Consider the following 19,509-nt stretch of genomic DNA (forward strand, 5'->3'; position numbering starts at 1 on the left):
AAAGGAGTGACGTTATCAAGTGCAATTCTAAAAGCAGTATTATTATCACGATTTACACTCACGGATACCAAATCTTGTCTGTTTTAAACCTGCTTCTGTTTCTGACTTTTATTCGATATCCTTGAAAAGAAATACCAGATAAATTTGTAACGCAGATAAAGCGATGTGCTCGCACTGACACACATACAAGAAAATGCAACGAAGCGTTCCATATTATTATCGTGCACAATCATAACTTTGTACCAGATGTCTTTATTCTCTACATTTATTGACCCAGTTCCATAGAACAAACAATATACTACTTTTCAAGACTACGGGTTATCCCATTTAATGGTGGGGGGGGGAGAGGTGTAGATCAGGGCCATGTAAGCCTTTTTTCGGATTATTTATGGAATTCTGAAAGCACATTGCAATGTCGACGTCCATGTCTTACGAAATGACTGTCAATCCCAACATTTCAGTTGTCATGGTTACAATATAGAAAAAAATACGCAAACGCAATACCACATTTTGAAAAGAATTTTGAAATTATGTTACTTGTTCACTTATTTTATTTTTAACATTGAGTCAAGAGAAAACTGCATAGTTCGAAGTGTGTTACATTAATTGAACCTAACTTGGTTGTTTTATAACGAACAATTCTGAAAGTGATTCCATACTTTTTTCAAACTTTAAATTCTCGTGAACATAACTTATTATAATACAACGCTCAAGTAATTGGACGATAAAATCCATAAACGAATAAAACAGGAGAGTGCCGTTGCATTAATTCAATGCAAGTAATATTGACAAATGTGAAAAGTAGCTAAACAATGTGATCGAGACTACCTGTAATTAGTCATTATTTGACATCGATGATCTTTTAATAACTGTTAATGTTGTCATCTCAGAAGAATACTAATCGTGAAATGTTCATTTTGACCTTGCGTTACACATCAAATTGTCCCCTCTTTCCAAGGGATTTAAACCTAACAATGCAGTTCGATTGAGTATAGAGGCATTCAGTACTTCATTTACTTTCAAGGTCAAGGCCACATGTGTAAATGGAATAACCCGTTGCTATGGCTACGATGGACGCCATCCTTTCAACCCATAACACAATTCTGTGCAAGTGGTTTTACTTTATTCAGCTAGCGACGACTGATACTTAAGTCGAGGGATATATGGTAAGGCTTTATTTTCTTAATCTCTGAAGTTATCTTTGGTATATCTAATCCGATTTAAAAGCAAACTCACTTATATATAAACAAACTAAGTAGGAGAAGACAAAATATTCTTGTTGATTTTGAGTCTGTCTGTCACAACATTGTGAATATAATTAAATCGTTCTGAAAGTACGTCGGGTTGGAAAAAAGGTTTGCCTAACCACCATCTCTGTCCAGGGGTATGTACGAGACGCAGTGCACAGCCCCAGGGGAGAGTCACAGTCGGAGCGTCGTCTTATACTCACCACTTTTACCCCCCCCCCGCTCCAGCTTTACCCAGGGTGGAAAGACATGGTGAATTATGACTTTTCGTATATATTGCATGATCCATACACGACGATGGATTTCAATGACAGAATTCTAAATGCAGTTTCAGTTTTATACCCAATCCTCGCGTAAAACTTTTCAATGCGACGACCATAGAATTCGTTGATCGAACACATGTCAGTCAACTATGCGTTTAATGCCAAAGCTTGTCACAAATCGTATCAGAGGCAACCGTATCATCATGCAGTTTGGATCAGAGTTTTGAAATCAAAAGCTAAGTTGTCTGATAATGAAAAAAAAGACCAAAAAGCAAAAAGAAACCAAAACCAAACAAAATCCCCCAAACAAACAAAAAGACATGGTCACGCCTGAACTCATGGTCAAATGAAATATTTCATTCTCGAACCAACAGAATATTATGGCGGTACTATTCATCGAATTATTGATGTCGTTTAAGAAGAGGTCTTATATAGAAACAATGTGTTGATCAAGAATCACATGACACACAGCAGTATAGAAAACAACTGTTTTGTCTGCTGTTATATTTTGTGTCTCTATATATTATCAAAATAGGAGAACATTGGGAAAAGATTGAGTAAAACAGATTATTGCACCATTTCCCTTTACCTTGGATGCAAAATTGGCTGTTTTTAATTCAACAACTTACTAACATTGGGAAAGCTAAAATAGGAGTTCAGATGTTAGAAGCATTCGTGTGTATTTTGAGTATATAGGTCCCGGCGATAAATTTAGAAACCGAACTATCAATGAACGAATGTTTTCCCGCAAGCCGCGAAAGGTTCATATCACGAGGTGTGTGAGCTTACGAGTCGTTTTATTCGTATACAGCCCCTTTCATGTTAGTGTGCATTGGCTCTCTTTGATACAACCGTCCAGATACCAAAGCTGCAGTTGCTACACTTGGTAGCAAGATCGTAATTTCTTGCTACATGTCATATAGTCTGAATGACTGTTACAGTACTGCAACTAGGCGCAGACACATGGGCGCCAATGTTTGATGTCGGCATGGTGGCACCTTTAGCTCGTTTCATATGTGTCTAGTTATGTGTGGTTGTTTCAAACAGAGCCAGTGAACTTTACGAACTCAGGGTCAAGTTCTGCTTCACGAAATCGCCGAAAAATCAGTATTCCTATCAATAATTCTCAAATTGATTTTGTAGCATATAGGAAGAAATATAACTCGATATTTTCGCTTTTACTATAGTATCTAAAATGATGAATTCTTGTGAAAAAGATTAAATAAATAATCCCGATCCGAAGAGAGGCTTGCATATCCCTTGTTCTACTCCTCTCGGAGAACTCGTAGGAAAAGCAATGTGCATGTTGTTTGTTCTGTGGAACTGGGTCGACAGCCTCATTACTGCTGAGCTGGCTTTCTTGTTAGTTTGCCTGGCGGCTATTTTTTAACATTTTCATTGTACATACATACATACAAACAGTCTCTGTGACATGTGTAAACATATGGGATTAAAGCCTTCACGTACATAACAACCATTACTAGGTCCCAACACAGCTATACAGCGTGATGGGGTTCAAATCTAGACCAATAAATCATCCGTTAAAGGCGTGGTCTAATCTCCCTTTCCCCAAACATTTAGAGCAGGCTGATTAGCCCGGACTGATGACGTCATTACAGCCTAGTTCAAACCTTGCAAAGGGACAGCCAGACTCAAGTACAAGTCCGTAATTTCCAGATTCCGAGTCAACCACACTAATCATAACATTCGACTATCATGACTCCATAACTATTTATAATCAGCCACGCCGGTGACCAAGAGATGTACTGCTAGACAGAAGACGTAATAAACAAAACACACAATGTACACAAAATTGAATAGCCAGGTAGGCGATTGTCTGGCAAAAAAAGGTCAAATTGACATCTCTACTTCGAGTATAATTTTTCCATCAGATAATTAGACTATATTCATTTAACATTGTTAAAATCATACCAATGAATATGCATTAAATAATGAGGGTTGAAATCGTGATCGTCGTCGAGGGCGCTGAGTATTGGGTGCGGACCCAAAAATCAATTTGAGATGATTTATCAACAACATGTACATTTAGCCACAGGTGAGGCATACTGTTTACAGTGTACGATATTACGAGCAAGTTATTCTATCAAACAAACAGCATTTTTAAACGTTCAGGTTACTACTAGGGCGGGTTTGAATGACAGGTTCTCACACATTTGTTATTTCATCAGTGGAACCTGGAAGCCTATATATAGGATTTAACTTCATCCATTGCCCTTTTTTCTATAGCTCTGTCAGACAACAATTCTGTACCATGTTATTACGATACACGGGTATGTATTTCAGGTTTTTAGTTATAGGAACTCGGTTTCTACGCTTGATAAAAACAACTGAAAAAAAATTATAAACCGAACTATCAACTACCAAACCTAGCTGTTTGTTGTCATCATGCGATCAGTGTTTAAAAAACACCAATTATATCATGATCTCTATTTTTCATATTTTGTTTATTTGACAAATCGCTGATGTCTTCAATGATATTTGTAGAAGAAAGAAAGTGCCAGATGTACAACTGCTGACATCAGACCGTGAACGAATGGAACCTGTTACAAACAGGGAAAGTCAACAAATGAATTGGATTAATAACACTTGGCTCAGCAGAGACTTGGATTGCATTCCATCATTTGATAAGAACAGTTTTATGTCCCCTTTATGTGTACATGTAATACCAGGAGAACTTCTGATTTGTTTGTGAACTGTTATGGTAAAGAGGCCATACAGCTGTCTTTATCAAATGATGAAATGTAATATAATTCTCTGTACTTCCAACATGCTGTGCCAAGTGTTTTTAATCCAATTCAGTTGTTTACTTTCCCTGTTTTTGTACAGCTTCTGTTCGTCCATTGTCAGATGTCAGCAATTGTACCACATTTCGTTCTTTGCGTGACAAGTTAAACACATACTGTGCCAACTACGACTCTTATACCTTACTAGTCGTTAAGGGTACGCTATTTGTTGTGAAAACAAGTGTAAATAAGCTCGAAATTAGGTCAAACGGTGATGTGTACTATTTTCAATTTCAATAGAGTGATTGTGCTGTTAGTACTATTGCTGTAGTGTGGGAATAGGCAGTTTGTCCTCAAGGCAATTAATTGATGCACCATACGATACGTTGCTTTTTAATGACAGAACAGCCGTCAATTGAATTAATGTACCACTGACACACAAAAAACCCCAACTATTTTTCATATTGGTTGTAATAAACAGATGCTTTGCTGTAAGTTGAAGCACCAAACTGCAAATTCTGTTGTTCAGGACATTCTTATCGTATACACCCAATTATGCTAATACATATAATGTGTATTTAAATGACAGTATTAACACTGCTAAGACATACAATAGTTCTGTACTGCCACTTTGAGAAGAAAACATAATATAAGAAACCGTTCCTGACGGGACAGCGCTACGCTTTCTTTAGTCTCCCCTGGCAACCTAGCACAACAAACTTACTATACATGTATTCATCCATACACTGTGTATATCGAGATGTATTCATATTCCGTTTTGTTTTACTGACCTCTCAGATATCAGACGTCTCCATGGTAACTCTGTAGACTTGGGCTTTTAAGCGTTGCTTTCATTGTCGCAAGTGAACAAAAATCAATACCATACGTTACTTTATATTAACAGAACAGCCGTGAACAATTTCACTCTATAATGACTAAAGTATATATCGTGGGAAAATTGAATCGTAACTTCACTCAATCAATGTTCTCCGGATGACAAGCATGAAACTGTTACCTCAACAATTACAGCCCTTATACATGTTAGTGTTCACTGGCTCTGTTTTTTTGGTAATAAGAACTTACACAGTAAGATATTGAATGAATACAATTTCTTGCCACGTTTTATCTATATGAAATGAACTAAAGGTGCTACCATGCCGACATCAAATGTTGACGTCATAAAATTGACGCCCATGTGTCTGTGTCAAGTTACAGTAGTTTGAACGTTAAAGTACACAAGAATTCATCTATTTGGTAAAATTTGTAAATTTTGGGCGAAAAAACAAATGGGCAAAAAACCGGGCCTAAATTTACGAACTCGGGGTCAAGTATGCTTCACGAAATCGCCGAAAAATCAGTATTCGTATCAATAATATAAATTCCCAAATTGATTCTTGTAGCGCGGAGGGAGAAATATCAGTCGAGACTTACGCTTTTGTAGTATCGAAAATGATGAATTGTTGTGAAAGTTATGGCGAGTGGAAAATACTCCCAAATATGGGTGTACCTAAGCACGGAGCAGCCACCATCGTAACGTACCACACGATCGAAGTGTGCACGGTGGAGACTCACTAGCAAAGGGTACGCAATGAGCTATCACAGTAGTTTTTTACCCATCGTGATCTGCACTCCTCCGGCCTCCAATGAACCTCAATAATATGTACTGTGATTGAACATAAAGGCATGCAAGTTGGTCAGGTCAGGGCCACTAAAGCAAATGGAACAACTGTTGCTATGGCTCCGATGAACGCCATTCTTTCTAAACATTAATATACAAATCGGCCGTAGTTGTATTTAAATTTGTTCACTTCATTCAACTAGCTGCGACTGATACGAAGGATATCTGGTAAGGCTTGGATTTCTCTCTCTCTCTTTGAAATTATCTTTGGTATAACTAATCCGATTTAAAAGTTATATCACTTATATATGAACGAACTAAGAAGGGATTAGACGGGTTTCATCGAAACCAAAGCAAATCATTGTGAATTTAAAACTGCAGTTTGTTGAGTTTGAGTCGGTAGGGTCAAACATAATGCATATAGTTATTTCGTTCTGAAATTACGTCGGGTTGGCAAAACGGTTTACTTTCATCGATGGAGATCGTTTTCAAATGTATTTCCCTAAAACTCATAGCATCATGGGTAACTAGGTAAGAACAATCCATAAGTATATGAACAGTTGCCATAGAGACGACGGAATATGGGTTCCCCAGTCATATTGTGTGTGTTCGATGTATGTGCATATGCTTAACCACGATGTGAGCGTCGAAAAAGGGAGCGTTTTCCACTTGCAGTTAAAGCGCCGTTTGGTGAGTACAGTATAATCAAATTAATAATACGTACACGAAAAGTCTAATTTACCAACCTCTACCCAACATTTACCCTGCCTGTGACTCACCGAGCCACCATGTCTTTCAAGGGGTAGTAAGAGACACAGTGCACAGTCCAAAGGGAAAGTCAAAGTCGAACTTCGTCTTATACTCACCACATTTACCCATCCCCGGCTCAAGCTTTACCCCAGGGTGGAAAGACATGGTGAAACGTGACTTTTCGTTTGTATTTCATGTTCCAAACACGGCGATCGATTTTGATGACAAATTCTAAATGCTGTTTCAGTTTTACAGTCACCCAAACTAAGTTAGCGAACTTTTCAATGCGACGACCATAGAATTCGTTGATCAACACCTGTACATGTCCTTAAGTTTAATGTCAAAACTTTGTCACAAATGATGAAATATTTCAATGTCGAGCCAGCAAAGCAGATGGTTGTACCATTCATCGAATTATTGAGGTCGTGTAAGAAGAGGTCTTATATAGAAACAATGTATTGATCAAGAAACACATGAAAAACAGAAAAGTAGAAAAAAAACTGGTCGTCTCTATTGTCTTCTGTTAAATTTTGTGTTACTATATCGGGAAAAGAACAGATTATTGTACCATTTTTCCTTTGCCCTGGATAAAATTGGTAGTTTCTAATTCAACAATTTACCAACATGGGGCAATTTAGCTCGGATGTCAAAACCATGCATGTAATGTTTTTAGTTGTGGTCCCGGCGATACTTTTAGAAACCGAACTATCAACGAGCAAATGTTTTCCTGAAAGCGGTAAAACGTTCACTTCACGATGTATGTGAGCTGAGGAAACAACACTAATATTAAATTCAACGAGTCGTTTCATTCTTATATAGCCCGTCTCATGTTAGTGTTCATTAGCTTTGTTTGATACAGCCACCCAGAAACCAACAAAAAAAGCAGTAGATGCTCCTAAGTTTGAGATAGCAAGGTAGCAATTTCTTGCTACATTTAGTCTGAATGAAATAAATACCATTTAAAATACTGTAACTAGACACAGACAGGCGGGCGTCAATGTTTTGATGTCAGCATTTGATGGCTGCATGGTGGCACGTTGAGTTCATTTCACTTAGACACAATGTGGCGAGAAACTGTATCCATTCAATATTGCTATCTTAAAGTGTAACATGTACAGTTTCTTATAATTTCTGCATGACTGTATCAAACAGAGTTAGTGAATACTAACATGAAAGGGCTGTCATTGTGGAGGTAAAGTTACGATTCAATTTTACCACTATATGTACTTATACTACTAAAGTGATCATAGAGTTGAATTGTTCACGGCTGTTCTGTTACTGGTGTTAGTAAAATGTAACATATGGTACTGATTTTTATTACACTTACGCCAGTGAATGCAACGCTCAAAAATCCAAGTCTACAGAGTTACCATGGAGATGTCTTGACGTCAGAAAAACAAAACAACAGAATATGAATACATCTTGATATACACAATGTATGAATACATGTCTAGTAAGTTTGTTGTGTTAGGTTGCCAGGGGAGACTAAAGGCAGCGCAGCGCTGTCCTATCAGGAACGGTTTCTTATATGTTGACTTGTCCAGGTCAAGTAAAGAGCTACTGTATGTGTGGGCAGTGTGTTGACACTCTCATTTGAATACACATTGTATCTTTTGTATACATCGACCTATTTCATTTGTGTTATCGATACCTACCATTTGGTATATAAGATATGAATGGCCTGAACAGCAGAGTTTGCAGTTTAGCGCTTGAACTTACAGCAAAACACCTGTTATGTTAAAACCAATATGAAAAATATATTTTTTGTAGGTCAAAATGATAAAAACTGACAGTAACAGATGGGGAGGGGGTGGGGAGAGGGTACACATCAACTTTGTCAAAAGAAATTGCCTTGAGGGCACACTGCCCATTCCCACACAGCAGTAACTACACAATTAATATATTGGATATAAGGGCACGAGTAGATGCCTATCAACCCGAGATATATATTATGCAGAATAAGTATATATTCATAGCAGCATAAGGGTTAAGATGACGTCTACTTAGTGCCCGAATAAAGTCGATGGAAATCGGGAAAAAAAGTCTACGTCAAGGTTTGACCTAAATTAGAGCTTAGACTGAATTATTTTCTCAACAAATAACATTAACACACCCTTAACGACTAACGAGGTATACGTGCCGTGCTTATCACACTACATGTTTTACTTGTTGGAATGTTATACCACCGTGCATGAGGTTACAATGTCGACACGACTGGCACTTTCTTCTGCAAATATCATTGAGGGCTTGAAGTTAAAGTGATGACATGTGTTAAATAAATATCATTAACTATTCGAGGCCAGCAACGGGTATGTACACAATAACGGGACGTTTTGTTTGCTAGTACATGGTTTAGAAGAAAATCAAGTCCTCAATGATATGTGCAGAAGTCGTGTCTAAAACCTGTAATCTGTAACCTGTAACCTCAAGCACGTTGGTATCACATTTCGTTCTTTAACAAGTGACGCGTTCTGATATGATAGTTGATCAACATTTAATTGGCATTTTTCGCATAATTACAATAGACAGAGAGAGGTTTGATAGTTGATAGTTCGGTTTTTACATTTAAATGGTTTATTTCATTTGAATTCTATCAAGTGTAGAAACTGATTTCCTATCACTACAAACCTGAAATACATACCCATAACATGGTACAGAATTGTTATATGGCAGAGCTATAGAAAAAAGGGCAATGGGTGAAGTTGAATCCTATATATAGGCTTCATGGTTCCACTAGTAAAATAACAACTGTGCGAGAACCTGTTATTCAATTAAACCCTGGCCTAGAAAGCTGCACTAGCAGTAACTGGAACGTTTAAAAATGTTGTTGTTGTTGTTGTTGTTGATGTTGTTGTTGTTATATTAAATACAATAACTTACTCGTAATATCGTACACTGTGAACAGTATACCTCATCTGGGGCTAAACGTATCTGTTGTTGATAAATCAACTCAAACTGATTTTTGGGTCCGCACCCAAAACTCAGCGCCCTCGACGGCGATCACGATTTAGATTATTGTTATTTGTAAACAAAATATATTATGTGAATGAGGCTAAAAAACATAACCTGGAACCAAATATGTATTATTGTTAATAATAATTTTTAAGTTTCACCTCTTCCTTTCCACAACTTTTTCAGATTTTCATGATAATTTTCCCTTCAATATTTTCTTGTTGTAACAAGAATAACCTCATGTTGTTTGACAGTACAAATCATCACCAATAGTTGTTTCCCAACATAGAGGGCGCTGTTGACGTGGCACTATGTTTCTGACCCAAATTGTATACGATCTTTTTCTTATTTACTTCTTAGGTGAGACAACCAAACTTTTTACTCTGAGATAGAAAAATGGCATTTTTCAACGTTACCGTCAAGTTGGTTGTGCTTTTGAGTGGTAAGTTTATCGTATTCAGGACCAGTATCATAGTCCAGTGAAAATGGTTGTCAATGACGTAATAGATGATGTAATGACGTAATTAATGATAGTTTTATATAATTGTGTGAAAACAGACATTTAACCTCATTTGCATTTAGTGAGTTTTCGGGATGAGAAAGCAATGTCATATCACAAGTTTTCCGCGTCACCACCAAAGTTCATCACACGGACAGAATCTCTCTATATAGTCGGTCAAGGAAGTGGCGGGAAGTCGATACAGGCCTATTTATATACCAGCATATATAACAACTGTAGTTAAATAGAAAAGGGAGGTGAGGAGATGAATTGCACAAAGTAAAGTTAATATCTAACACTTTAACTTCATTTCTTAGCGTCTTTCACCACGTGTTTCTATTGAGGAGATTGAAGCTCTATAAATAATTGTTTTCACAATATGTGTCTACAGTAATTTGTAAATTTGGCAGGAAAATGAATCTAAAGTAAATTGAAATTTGGCGGGAAAATGTATCTAATGTAAGCTAAAATTTGGCGGGAAAATGTATCGTCAAAAACTGAAGGGATTTTATTTGTTTCTATTCCAGTGTGTCTAGGCGCTGTGTATTGTGCAGAGCTGTGTGCTGAATGTTCATATAACGAATGGTACTATGATACTAACAGAGATTGTCTTGAAGCCCCAGAAACTGTGTCCACCGTTGAATGTAATACGCGTTGTTATACATACGGATATTACGATATTTGTGAGTAGCTCTTGATTTTTGATTGCATGTTGTCAATGTAACATTGTCGTCCACAAAATTAGAGTGATTTATAACTCATTATATTTCATCAATGTGAAATAACATTGATCAAATCTGTGTTTGTAAGTCATTCCATTGCAAAAAGCTTTAGAGAATGTGCTAACAAGTTTGTTCTTGTACGTACAAGAACAAACGTATATTTATCTTTCGCAATTTATTGATTAACAAACAAGGACTAGGCATATGTTGCCTCACATTGATTTTCCAAGAAGGAGGCCACGATAAAGTTGTTTTATAAATTAAAAAACTAAAATAAATACCCAATCCATATAGCCTCTTTAATACAATCATGTATGTATGTATTTATGTATGTATGTATGTATGTATGTATGTATGTATGTATGTATGTATGTATGTATGTATGTATGTATGTATGTATGTATTTATGTATGTATGTATGTATTTATGTATGTATGTATGTATGTATGTATGTATGTATGTATGTATGTATGTATGTATGTATGTATGTATGTATGTATGTATGTATGTATGTATGTATTTATGTATGCATGCATGCATGCATGCAAGTATGTATGTATGTATGTATGTATGTATGTATGTATGTATGTATGTATGTATGTATGTATGTATGTCTGTCGTTCTGTCTGTCTGTCTGTGTGCGCACGCGTGTGTATCTCTCTGTGTATGTGTGTGTGTGTGTGAGTGTGTGTGTGTGTGTGTGTGCGTGAATCTTTCAGCATCACTACTTAACACATAAGTACGTTTTTCTCTGTTATTAATAGTTGACAATCTTAGAGTGGAACGTGGATGCGACACCTCTAATTCGTACGACTGGGAGGACGGCTGTGATAATGTGGATTTATCAACATACATTAAATATGTCTGTACATGTAATGACACTGACTCTTGCAATACTGATGACAGTGGTAAGAACTTTATGTGTGCAATTGTCATTTCAAATTAGCTAGATAAGTTTCTTTCAAACCCGGTGTTGTTGCTGAGCATATAAAAAGAAGTCTACTCAGAGTTCTTAATTTTCTTCAGTATATAGAGTCTCTTCAGTCTCTAGAGTCTCGAAAATTATAGAATTTTTTCAATCTATAGTCTATTCAATCTATAGTCTATTCAATATATAGAGTCTATTCAATCTATAGAGTCTATTCAATCTATAGTCTCTTCAATCTATACTCTATTCAATCTATAGAGTCTATTCAATCTATAGAGTCTATTCAATCTATAGTCTCTTCAAAAATAGTCTATTCAATCTATAGCCTATTCAATATATAGAGTCTATTCAATCTATAGAGTCTATTCAATCTATAGAGTCTTCAATCTATAGAGTCTATTCAATCTATAGTCTATTCAATCTATAGTCTATTCAATCTATAGAGTCTATTCAATCTATAGTCTATTCAATCTATAGAGTCTATTCAATCTATAGTCTATTCAATCTATGGAGTCTATTCAATCTATAGAGTCTCTTCAATCTATAGTCTATTCAATCTATAGTCTCTTCAATCTATAGTCTCTTCAATCTATAGTCTATTCAATCTATAGAGTCTCTTCAATCTATAGCCTATTCAATATATAGTCTATTCAATCTATAGTATATTCAATCTATAGTCTCTTCAATCTATAGTATATTCAATCTATAGTCTATTCAATCTATAGAGTCTATTCAATCTATAGTCTATTTAATCTATAGTCTATTCAATATATAGAGTCTATTCAATCTACAGAGTCTCTTCAATCTATAGCCTATTCAATATATATAGTCTATTCAATCTATAGAGTCTATTCAATCTATAGTCTCTTCAAAAAATAGTCTATTCAATCTATAGCCTATTCAATATATAGAGTCTATTCAATCTATAGAGTTCAATCTATAGAGTCTATTCAATCTATAGTCTATTCAATCTATAGTCTATTCAATCTATAGAGTCTATTCAATCTATAGTCTATTCAATCTATAGAGTCTATTCAATCTATAGTCTATTCAATCTATGGAGTCTATTCAATCTATAGAGTCTCTTCAATCTACAGAGTCTCTTCAATCTATAGCCTATTCAATATATATAGTCTATTCAATCTATAGAGTCTATTCAATCTATAGTCTCTTCAAAAAATAGTCTATTCAATCTATAGCCTATTCAATATATAGAGTCTATTCAATCTATAGAGTCTATTCAATCTATAGAGTCTTCAATCTATAGAGTCTATTCAATCTATAGTCTCTTCAAAAATAGTCTATTCAATCTATAGCCTATTCAATATATAGAGTCTATTCAATCTATAGAGTCTATTCAATCTATAGAGTCTTCAATCTATAGAGCCTATTCAATCTATAGTCTATTCAATCTATAGTCTATTCAATCTATAGAGTCTATTCAATCTATAGTCTATTCAATCTATAGAGTCTATTCAATCTATAGTCTATTCAATCTATGGAGTCTATTCAATCTATAGAGTCTCTTCAATCTATAGTCTATTCAATCTATAGTCTCTTCAATCTATAGTCTCTTCAATCTATAGTCTATTCAATCTATAGAGTCTCTTCAATCTATAGCCTATTCAATATATAGTCTATTCAATCTATAGTATATTCAATCTATAGTCTCTTCAATCTATAGTCTATTCAATCTATAGTCTATTCAATCTATAGAGTCTATTCAATCTATAGTCTATTTAATCTATAGTCTATTCAATATATAGAGTCTATTCAATCTACAGAGTCTCTTCAATCTATAGCCTATTCAATATATATAGTCTATTCAATCTATAGAGTCTATTCAATCTATAGTCTCTTCAAAAAATAGTCTATTCAATCTATAGCCTATTCAATATATAGAGTCTATTCAATCTATAGAGTCTATTCAATCTATAGTCTATTCAATCTATGGAGTCTATTCAATCTATAGAGTCTCTTCAATCTATAGTCTATTCAATCTATAGTCTCTTCAATCTATAGTCTCTTCAATCTATAGTCTATTCAATCTATAGTATATTCAATCTATAGAGTCTCTTCAATCTATAGCCTATTCAATATATAGTCTATTCAATCTATAGTCTCTTCAATCTATAGTCTATTCAATATATAGTCTATTCAATCTATAGAGTCTATTCAATCTATTGAGTCTCATTTATCTAGTCTATTCAATCTATTGTCTCTTCAATCTATAGTCTATTCAATCTATAGTCTATTCAATCTATAGAGTCTATTCAATCTATAGTCGATTTAATCTATAGTCTATTCAATATATAGAGTCTATTCAATCTACAGTCTCTTCAATCTATAGCCTATTCAATATATATAGTCTATTCAATCTATAGAGTCTCTTCATTCTATAGCATATTCAATATATAATAATAATAATAATGTTCGGTTCTTATATAGCGCTTTCCCATACCGTGCTCAAAGCGCTTTACAATTTATTACCCCTGGCTCGGATCAGAACGGCACAACGGCCCTTTAGTCTTCCTCAACTCCCCGGGGAGCATACAATCCATTGCAGCCATTTAAGCGCATAGGATTAAAGCCTTCACATTGCAACCTACATCCTACCAGGTCCCCAATTATACAGCTGGGTTGACTGAAGCACAGTCGTGGTTCAAATCTTGCCCAAGGACTTTAGCCACTCAGAAACAAACAGCAAGCAGCGACAGGGCTCGAACCTGCAACCTGTAGATTCCAAGCCAGTCACGCTAACCATTCACCCATCATGACTCCACATATAGAGTCTATTCAATCTATAGTCTCTTCAATTTATAGCCTATTCAATATATAGAGTCTATTCAATCTATAGTCTATTCAATCTATAGCCTATTCAATATATAGAGTCTATCAATCTATAGTCTATTCAATCTATAGTCTCTTCAATCTAGAGTCTATTCAATATATAGTCTATTCAATCTATACTCTATTCAATCTATAGAGTCTCATCTATCTATAGAGTCTATTCAATCTATAGTGACACAACAATACATGACTTTATGCTCTTGATGCATACAGACCTGAACACACATCCCTCCATCTCTCCCTCCATCCATGCATCAATGCATCCGTCCATCCCTCCCTCTATCCCTCCATTCATTCTATAAAGATTTTATATCGACCGAATAGAAAAAAAACACGTGTATATTAATTGTATATGTTGTCTTTTTTGTCACGAAATCAGCTTATAACACCTGTTACCAGTGTGACAAAACTTATGATTCAGATTGTTATGACAACGCGGCGGCGACAGAAGCTTTACCATGCTTCACAGGTGGAGATAACTGTGCCTCTGATATCACAACCTACGCAAGCTGTAAGTAGCTCTAGTTAAGTATTTTTAAAGATGAATTCACCTCGGCGACTTATTTCACTGCAAACAAAAGTTCTTAAAATCCCTCCAAAGTTTTACCATATGCTCGTTTTTTGTTCCTTTTGAAATCATGCCAGAAACTTGAAGTTCGGCCTTTTTCATTTCAGGGAAATAGACAATCGTGTATTTTCTCAAGATAGAGTTAACACAGTATTCGACGCAACGGCCATTGCGACGGGTTATTTCAGAACAAAAAAAGATGACTTTTGAATGGTTAATTACAGCAGATCGACTGCCTAATTACCAATGAAATGGCTGTGACATCATAGGTAATTAGCATAATTATTCAAAAATGATGACCCAATGAAATAACCCTAGAACATCACACGTGTAGGCCTATATCTGTAAATATTCACTACATATTTGGTGTTACGCACAAAATGTGAAAAATAGATCATAACAAGATGATAACAGCGATTTTATTCGGTTAATATATTTTATATATATATATTTTATTTTATTCTTTTTTTTCTAGCTCTTCTCTCCCTTGGCAGTAGCGTCGTTCGGTATTGTACTGATGAGGATGTTGTTGAACCAACTGATTGCAGAAGTGGCCAAGCATGCACCTACATATGTAATGGCGACAATTGTAACACTAGAGCGGGTGCAGCTTACATCTATATGACTCCAATCGTATTGATCAGTGCATTCTTGTTATCCGCACTGATTGGTTAACCTTGCACAGTTCGAGTGTAACTGTGCGTGTTTGTACACGTGAAATGTGCGTGTTTGTACACGTGAAATGTGTTTTTGTACACGTGAAGATTTGAAAGTGAGGCTATTGACCGATCAAGTGAGAATTAGTGTTCACTTTTGTTTTTAAAGTGACAGTAAATTCACCCCATTGATTTGTTTTCATGATATAAATTTCAATATTATCCTTTCCGAGGATCCCGACGGCCTAAAATTATACGTCAGATGTACACCAACCTATTGCATTGCTTGTCTTACGATGTACATACAAACGTGGAATACTATTGGTAGTTCTAGTCAAAAGCCTCACTTTTGATTCAACGTCTTTTCTATTTGATAATGCAAAATATTTTTGAATAATCAATTATCCATATGCAAATTTAATACAAATAAATACCCCGTTTCATATTTTTACATCATGTAGAATTACTAGCGCTTTCAGAAAAACACCAAGTTAACAGACATGGTGTATTCAAATTGCACACTGAATATTCATGAGCTGTTTTAAACTGTTCCGGTATAGGCACTCAAAACTCATGAATATTCAGTGTGCAAACTGCATATATTATTTTCGCTGACTCCCATGATGCAATAGCTCATAGTAAAGATACCATAGAAAGGCACAATCTCAACTTGATGTTTCTCTGAAATCGCAAGTATATATAGGTAATATAAAATCATGAAATGACTCTCCAGAGCCAATAGTTTATGAAAATGTCTATTTCCTAGAACGTTCTGACGTACTTGTGTGTACACATGATTACATTATGATGAACGATCACATCCATTTTAAGAAAAGAAAACAATAAACTACGCTAATCTGAATATATATCTGAATATTGTTTGGTATAGCAAGATGCAGTATCTATAGACGTTTTTGGTAGCTGTAATATACATATCAATTTAATATCGAGTCTTTTCAAAAAGTGATTTGATTACTAATAACTGTATATTAGTAGTTTGGAAATATGTAAATTTATTTGTAAATAGCGACGAATTAGACACGTGTATAGCGGATTACCATTTTATAATGAATTCAAGACTTATGTCACATGACTTGCCAATAGGAAAATCAACACAAGCAATATTGATCGCAATAATATATTATGCAAGTGTTGCTACTCAGTAATATTATTATTAAAATTATTGTTTTTAAAAACAATACTTTTAGCAATGATATTACTGAGTTACTGACCGGGCAGAATACACGACTTTCGTGACTTATTCAACCCAGGCTTAGAGTCAAGTCATGTGGGCACTTTGGCTATCGCTTACCTTCTAATACCTAACGTTTGTGTCTTCAAACCTAAAGTATGTACATATTGTCATCATGTTTACATCCGTACTGCTCCACTGTCGTCGTTGGCGCCAATTACACGTTGGTGCTACTGACGTCATCTCAGCGTAGGTAAATTTAGAAACCCAGTAAGAATTAATTAGTGCTGGGTTTTGGCCAATGTAAAAAAAAATCACTAGGCTTATACTATGTGCCGTTGGGAGGCACGATAGCCAAAATCCCAACACGGTTTGACTATAGGCCATTTCAACCCAAATCACGTATTCTCGATCGCGGAGTAACCCTACGTTCAAATCGCTTCCCGTTGCATTGGGCCTGTGATGTGGTGAAAATAAACCCAGCTACATATACAGTGAAGTCAACAAAACATGCACACATTTTCTGCAACAATCTTTACAGAAACAAATTTCATATATCTAACAAGACTTATCGATACTAGAACTGATTTTCAAACTTGTATCTAATCTGAGGGGTTTTTGGTGAATAATGCCTTTAATTAATTGCCCGGATGTCCCGCGGTCGAGGATATATCCAATACATAAAAAAAAACAGTTTGTTACTGTGCTGGACTGCTGGTCACTAGGTGGCGGTATGACCAGCCGAATGAAAGATGTTAGCACAGACAAGGCAAGGCTGTGATGCTAGGTAACTTGATGCTCCCGTCTCTGTTGATAATGGGATCGAATGTGTAGCGTCTGTTTGTAGAGGTCAGCTGTAACTTTGACATTTATCATTCTGATGAGGATCCTCAACCAAGACAGACTGAAAGGTCATCGTTAAAACCTGTGTCAATCTACTGTCTTGTAGCTTTTAAACACGGCGGTGCCTTCAAATGAAAACTTACTGAGAATATCATCATTTACATATATGCAAATTATTCACTTTTTGTATTTTAATAGCTCTTGTATTGTATCACCCCATGTGATGACAACATGTATCATTTTCTTTTGGTACAACTAAATGGGAAAATAAAACATCTGTGATTAAGATATTCGTGTTTATTTCCTTAATAATGTTTAGAGTGCATATAACTAATCGAAAATTTTAAAGTGTTAAGTTTTTTTGGGGCATTGAAATATGAAATTTACATATAAGGACTGTAGGTTTGCGCATGCGTATTTTCCCCTATGATTCTGATATCGGTTGCAATATTTGAATGCAGCCAACAATTACGTCATCGCTTCATTAATTTGTCTATTGCTACAAATTTCAAGTTATGGTTACTCTCTAAATTGTATTATTCCATATGCACCAGAGATTGCTTGCACCGGTGCATGAGCATAATACCTGCATGCAAATATTATGCAAATGAGGACTCGTTCGTTCGCTCTACGCGGAAGCGCGTGATCGCACAGTGTCATTTTTTACGAATATTAGCTGTTTTGGATAAACACATGTAATAATAGCAGAAAACCATGCCACGATATCAGATGACATGTTTTAACGAACACTAACATGTGAACGTGTGATTGAGAGAACACATATTGAACATGTGAACGATTCTCATGCGATATCAGAATGACTGGCATTATAACACTAAACTATATCAGTCAGTCAGACTTTTTGTCTATCTATATGTCTGTCTGTCTGTCTGTCTGTCTGTCTGTCTGTCTGTCTGTCTGTCTGTCTGTCTGTCTGTCTGTCTGTCTTTTGTTTGTGTATGTATGTATGTATGTATGTATGTATGTATGTATGTATGTATGTATGTATGTATATATGTATGTATGTATGTATGTATGTATGTATGTATGTGATGAAGTGTGGACTCAATGATACTGTACCTGCGCACACTTGCGAATTGGACTGTCTACGTTATGCACACTTTATCTCTCTTTCTCTCCACTCCATACACACTACCTTTCTCATTCCTTGAATTATTCTCTACCTTAGGAAGCCTTGACGACAGTCAAGAAAACATGGAGACACGTATCACACGCAGTTTAGTGTGAATGCATGATAAATCATATATATAAATCAACATGACATACCAAAAATGATAAAACCACTAAGTGATCTCCAAGATAAGCAATGACATACAAAAATTAACCGCCCTTTTCAGGTTAGCGTTCACTGGCCCTATTTGATACACAACCACACAGAAACCGTTAAAGTGGCCATATGGATGAGAATTTGGTATTTATTTTGGATTTTTATTTGATAAAACAGCTTCACTAAGTTTTTCTACTTGAAAAAATAATGTGAAATAACATATACTAAGTCCGTGTTCATAACTCAATACATTGCAAAAAGATGCAAAAAGTGCAAAACGTTTGTTATTGTACGTACAATAACAAACATTTTACACATTGTTTAATGTTTTGCCGTTTATTGAGTTGTGAACATAGACTTGGTATATGTTATTTCACATTATTTTTTCA

General features: G+C 35.5%; 1 protein-coding gene across 3 annotated transcripts; it reads left to right on the plus strand.

Moving 5' to 3' along the window:
• The first annotated feature begins 1,137 nt into the window (after positions 1–1,137).
• Positions 1,138–18,106, plus strand: LOC144440083 (uncharacterized). 3 transcript variants are annotated; one of them, XM_078129336.1, is made up of 6 exons: positions 1,138–1,166; positions 9,935–10,016; positions 10,601–10,756; positions 11,560–11,703; positions 14,953–15,084; positions 15,617–18,106. In XM_078129336.1, the coding sequence occupies exons 2-6, from the start codon at positions 9,971–9,973 to the stop codon at positions 15,814–15,816; spliced, it is 678 nt and encodes a 225-aa protein (XP_077985462.1). In that variant the 5' UTR covers positions 1,138–1,166; positions 9,935–9,970; the 3' UTR covers positions 15,817–18,106. The 3 variants fall into 3 exon arrangements, with proteins under 3 accessions (XP_077985462.1, XP_077985460.1, XP_077985461.1); XM_078129334.1 differs by lacking the exon at positions 1,138–1,166 and adding an exon at positions 6,004–6,100; XM_078129335.1 differs by lacking the exon at positions 1,138–1,166 and adding an exon at positions 6,486–6,562.
• Positions 18,107–19,509: the final 1,403 nt, after the last annotated feature.

Source organism: Glandiceps talaboti, chromosome 9 (assembly GCF_964340395.1).
Source record: "Glandiceps talaboti chromosome 9, keGlaTala1.1, whole genome shotgun sequence".
Lineage (NCBI taxonomy): Eukaryota > Metazoa > Hemichordata > Enteropneusta > Spengelidae > Glandiceps > Glandiceps talaboti.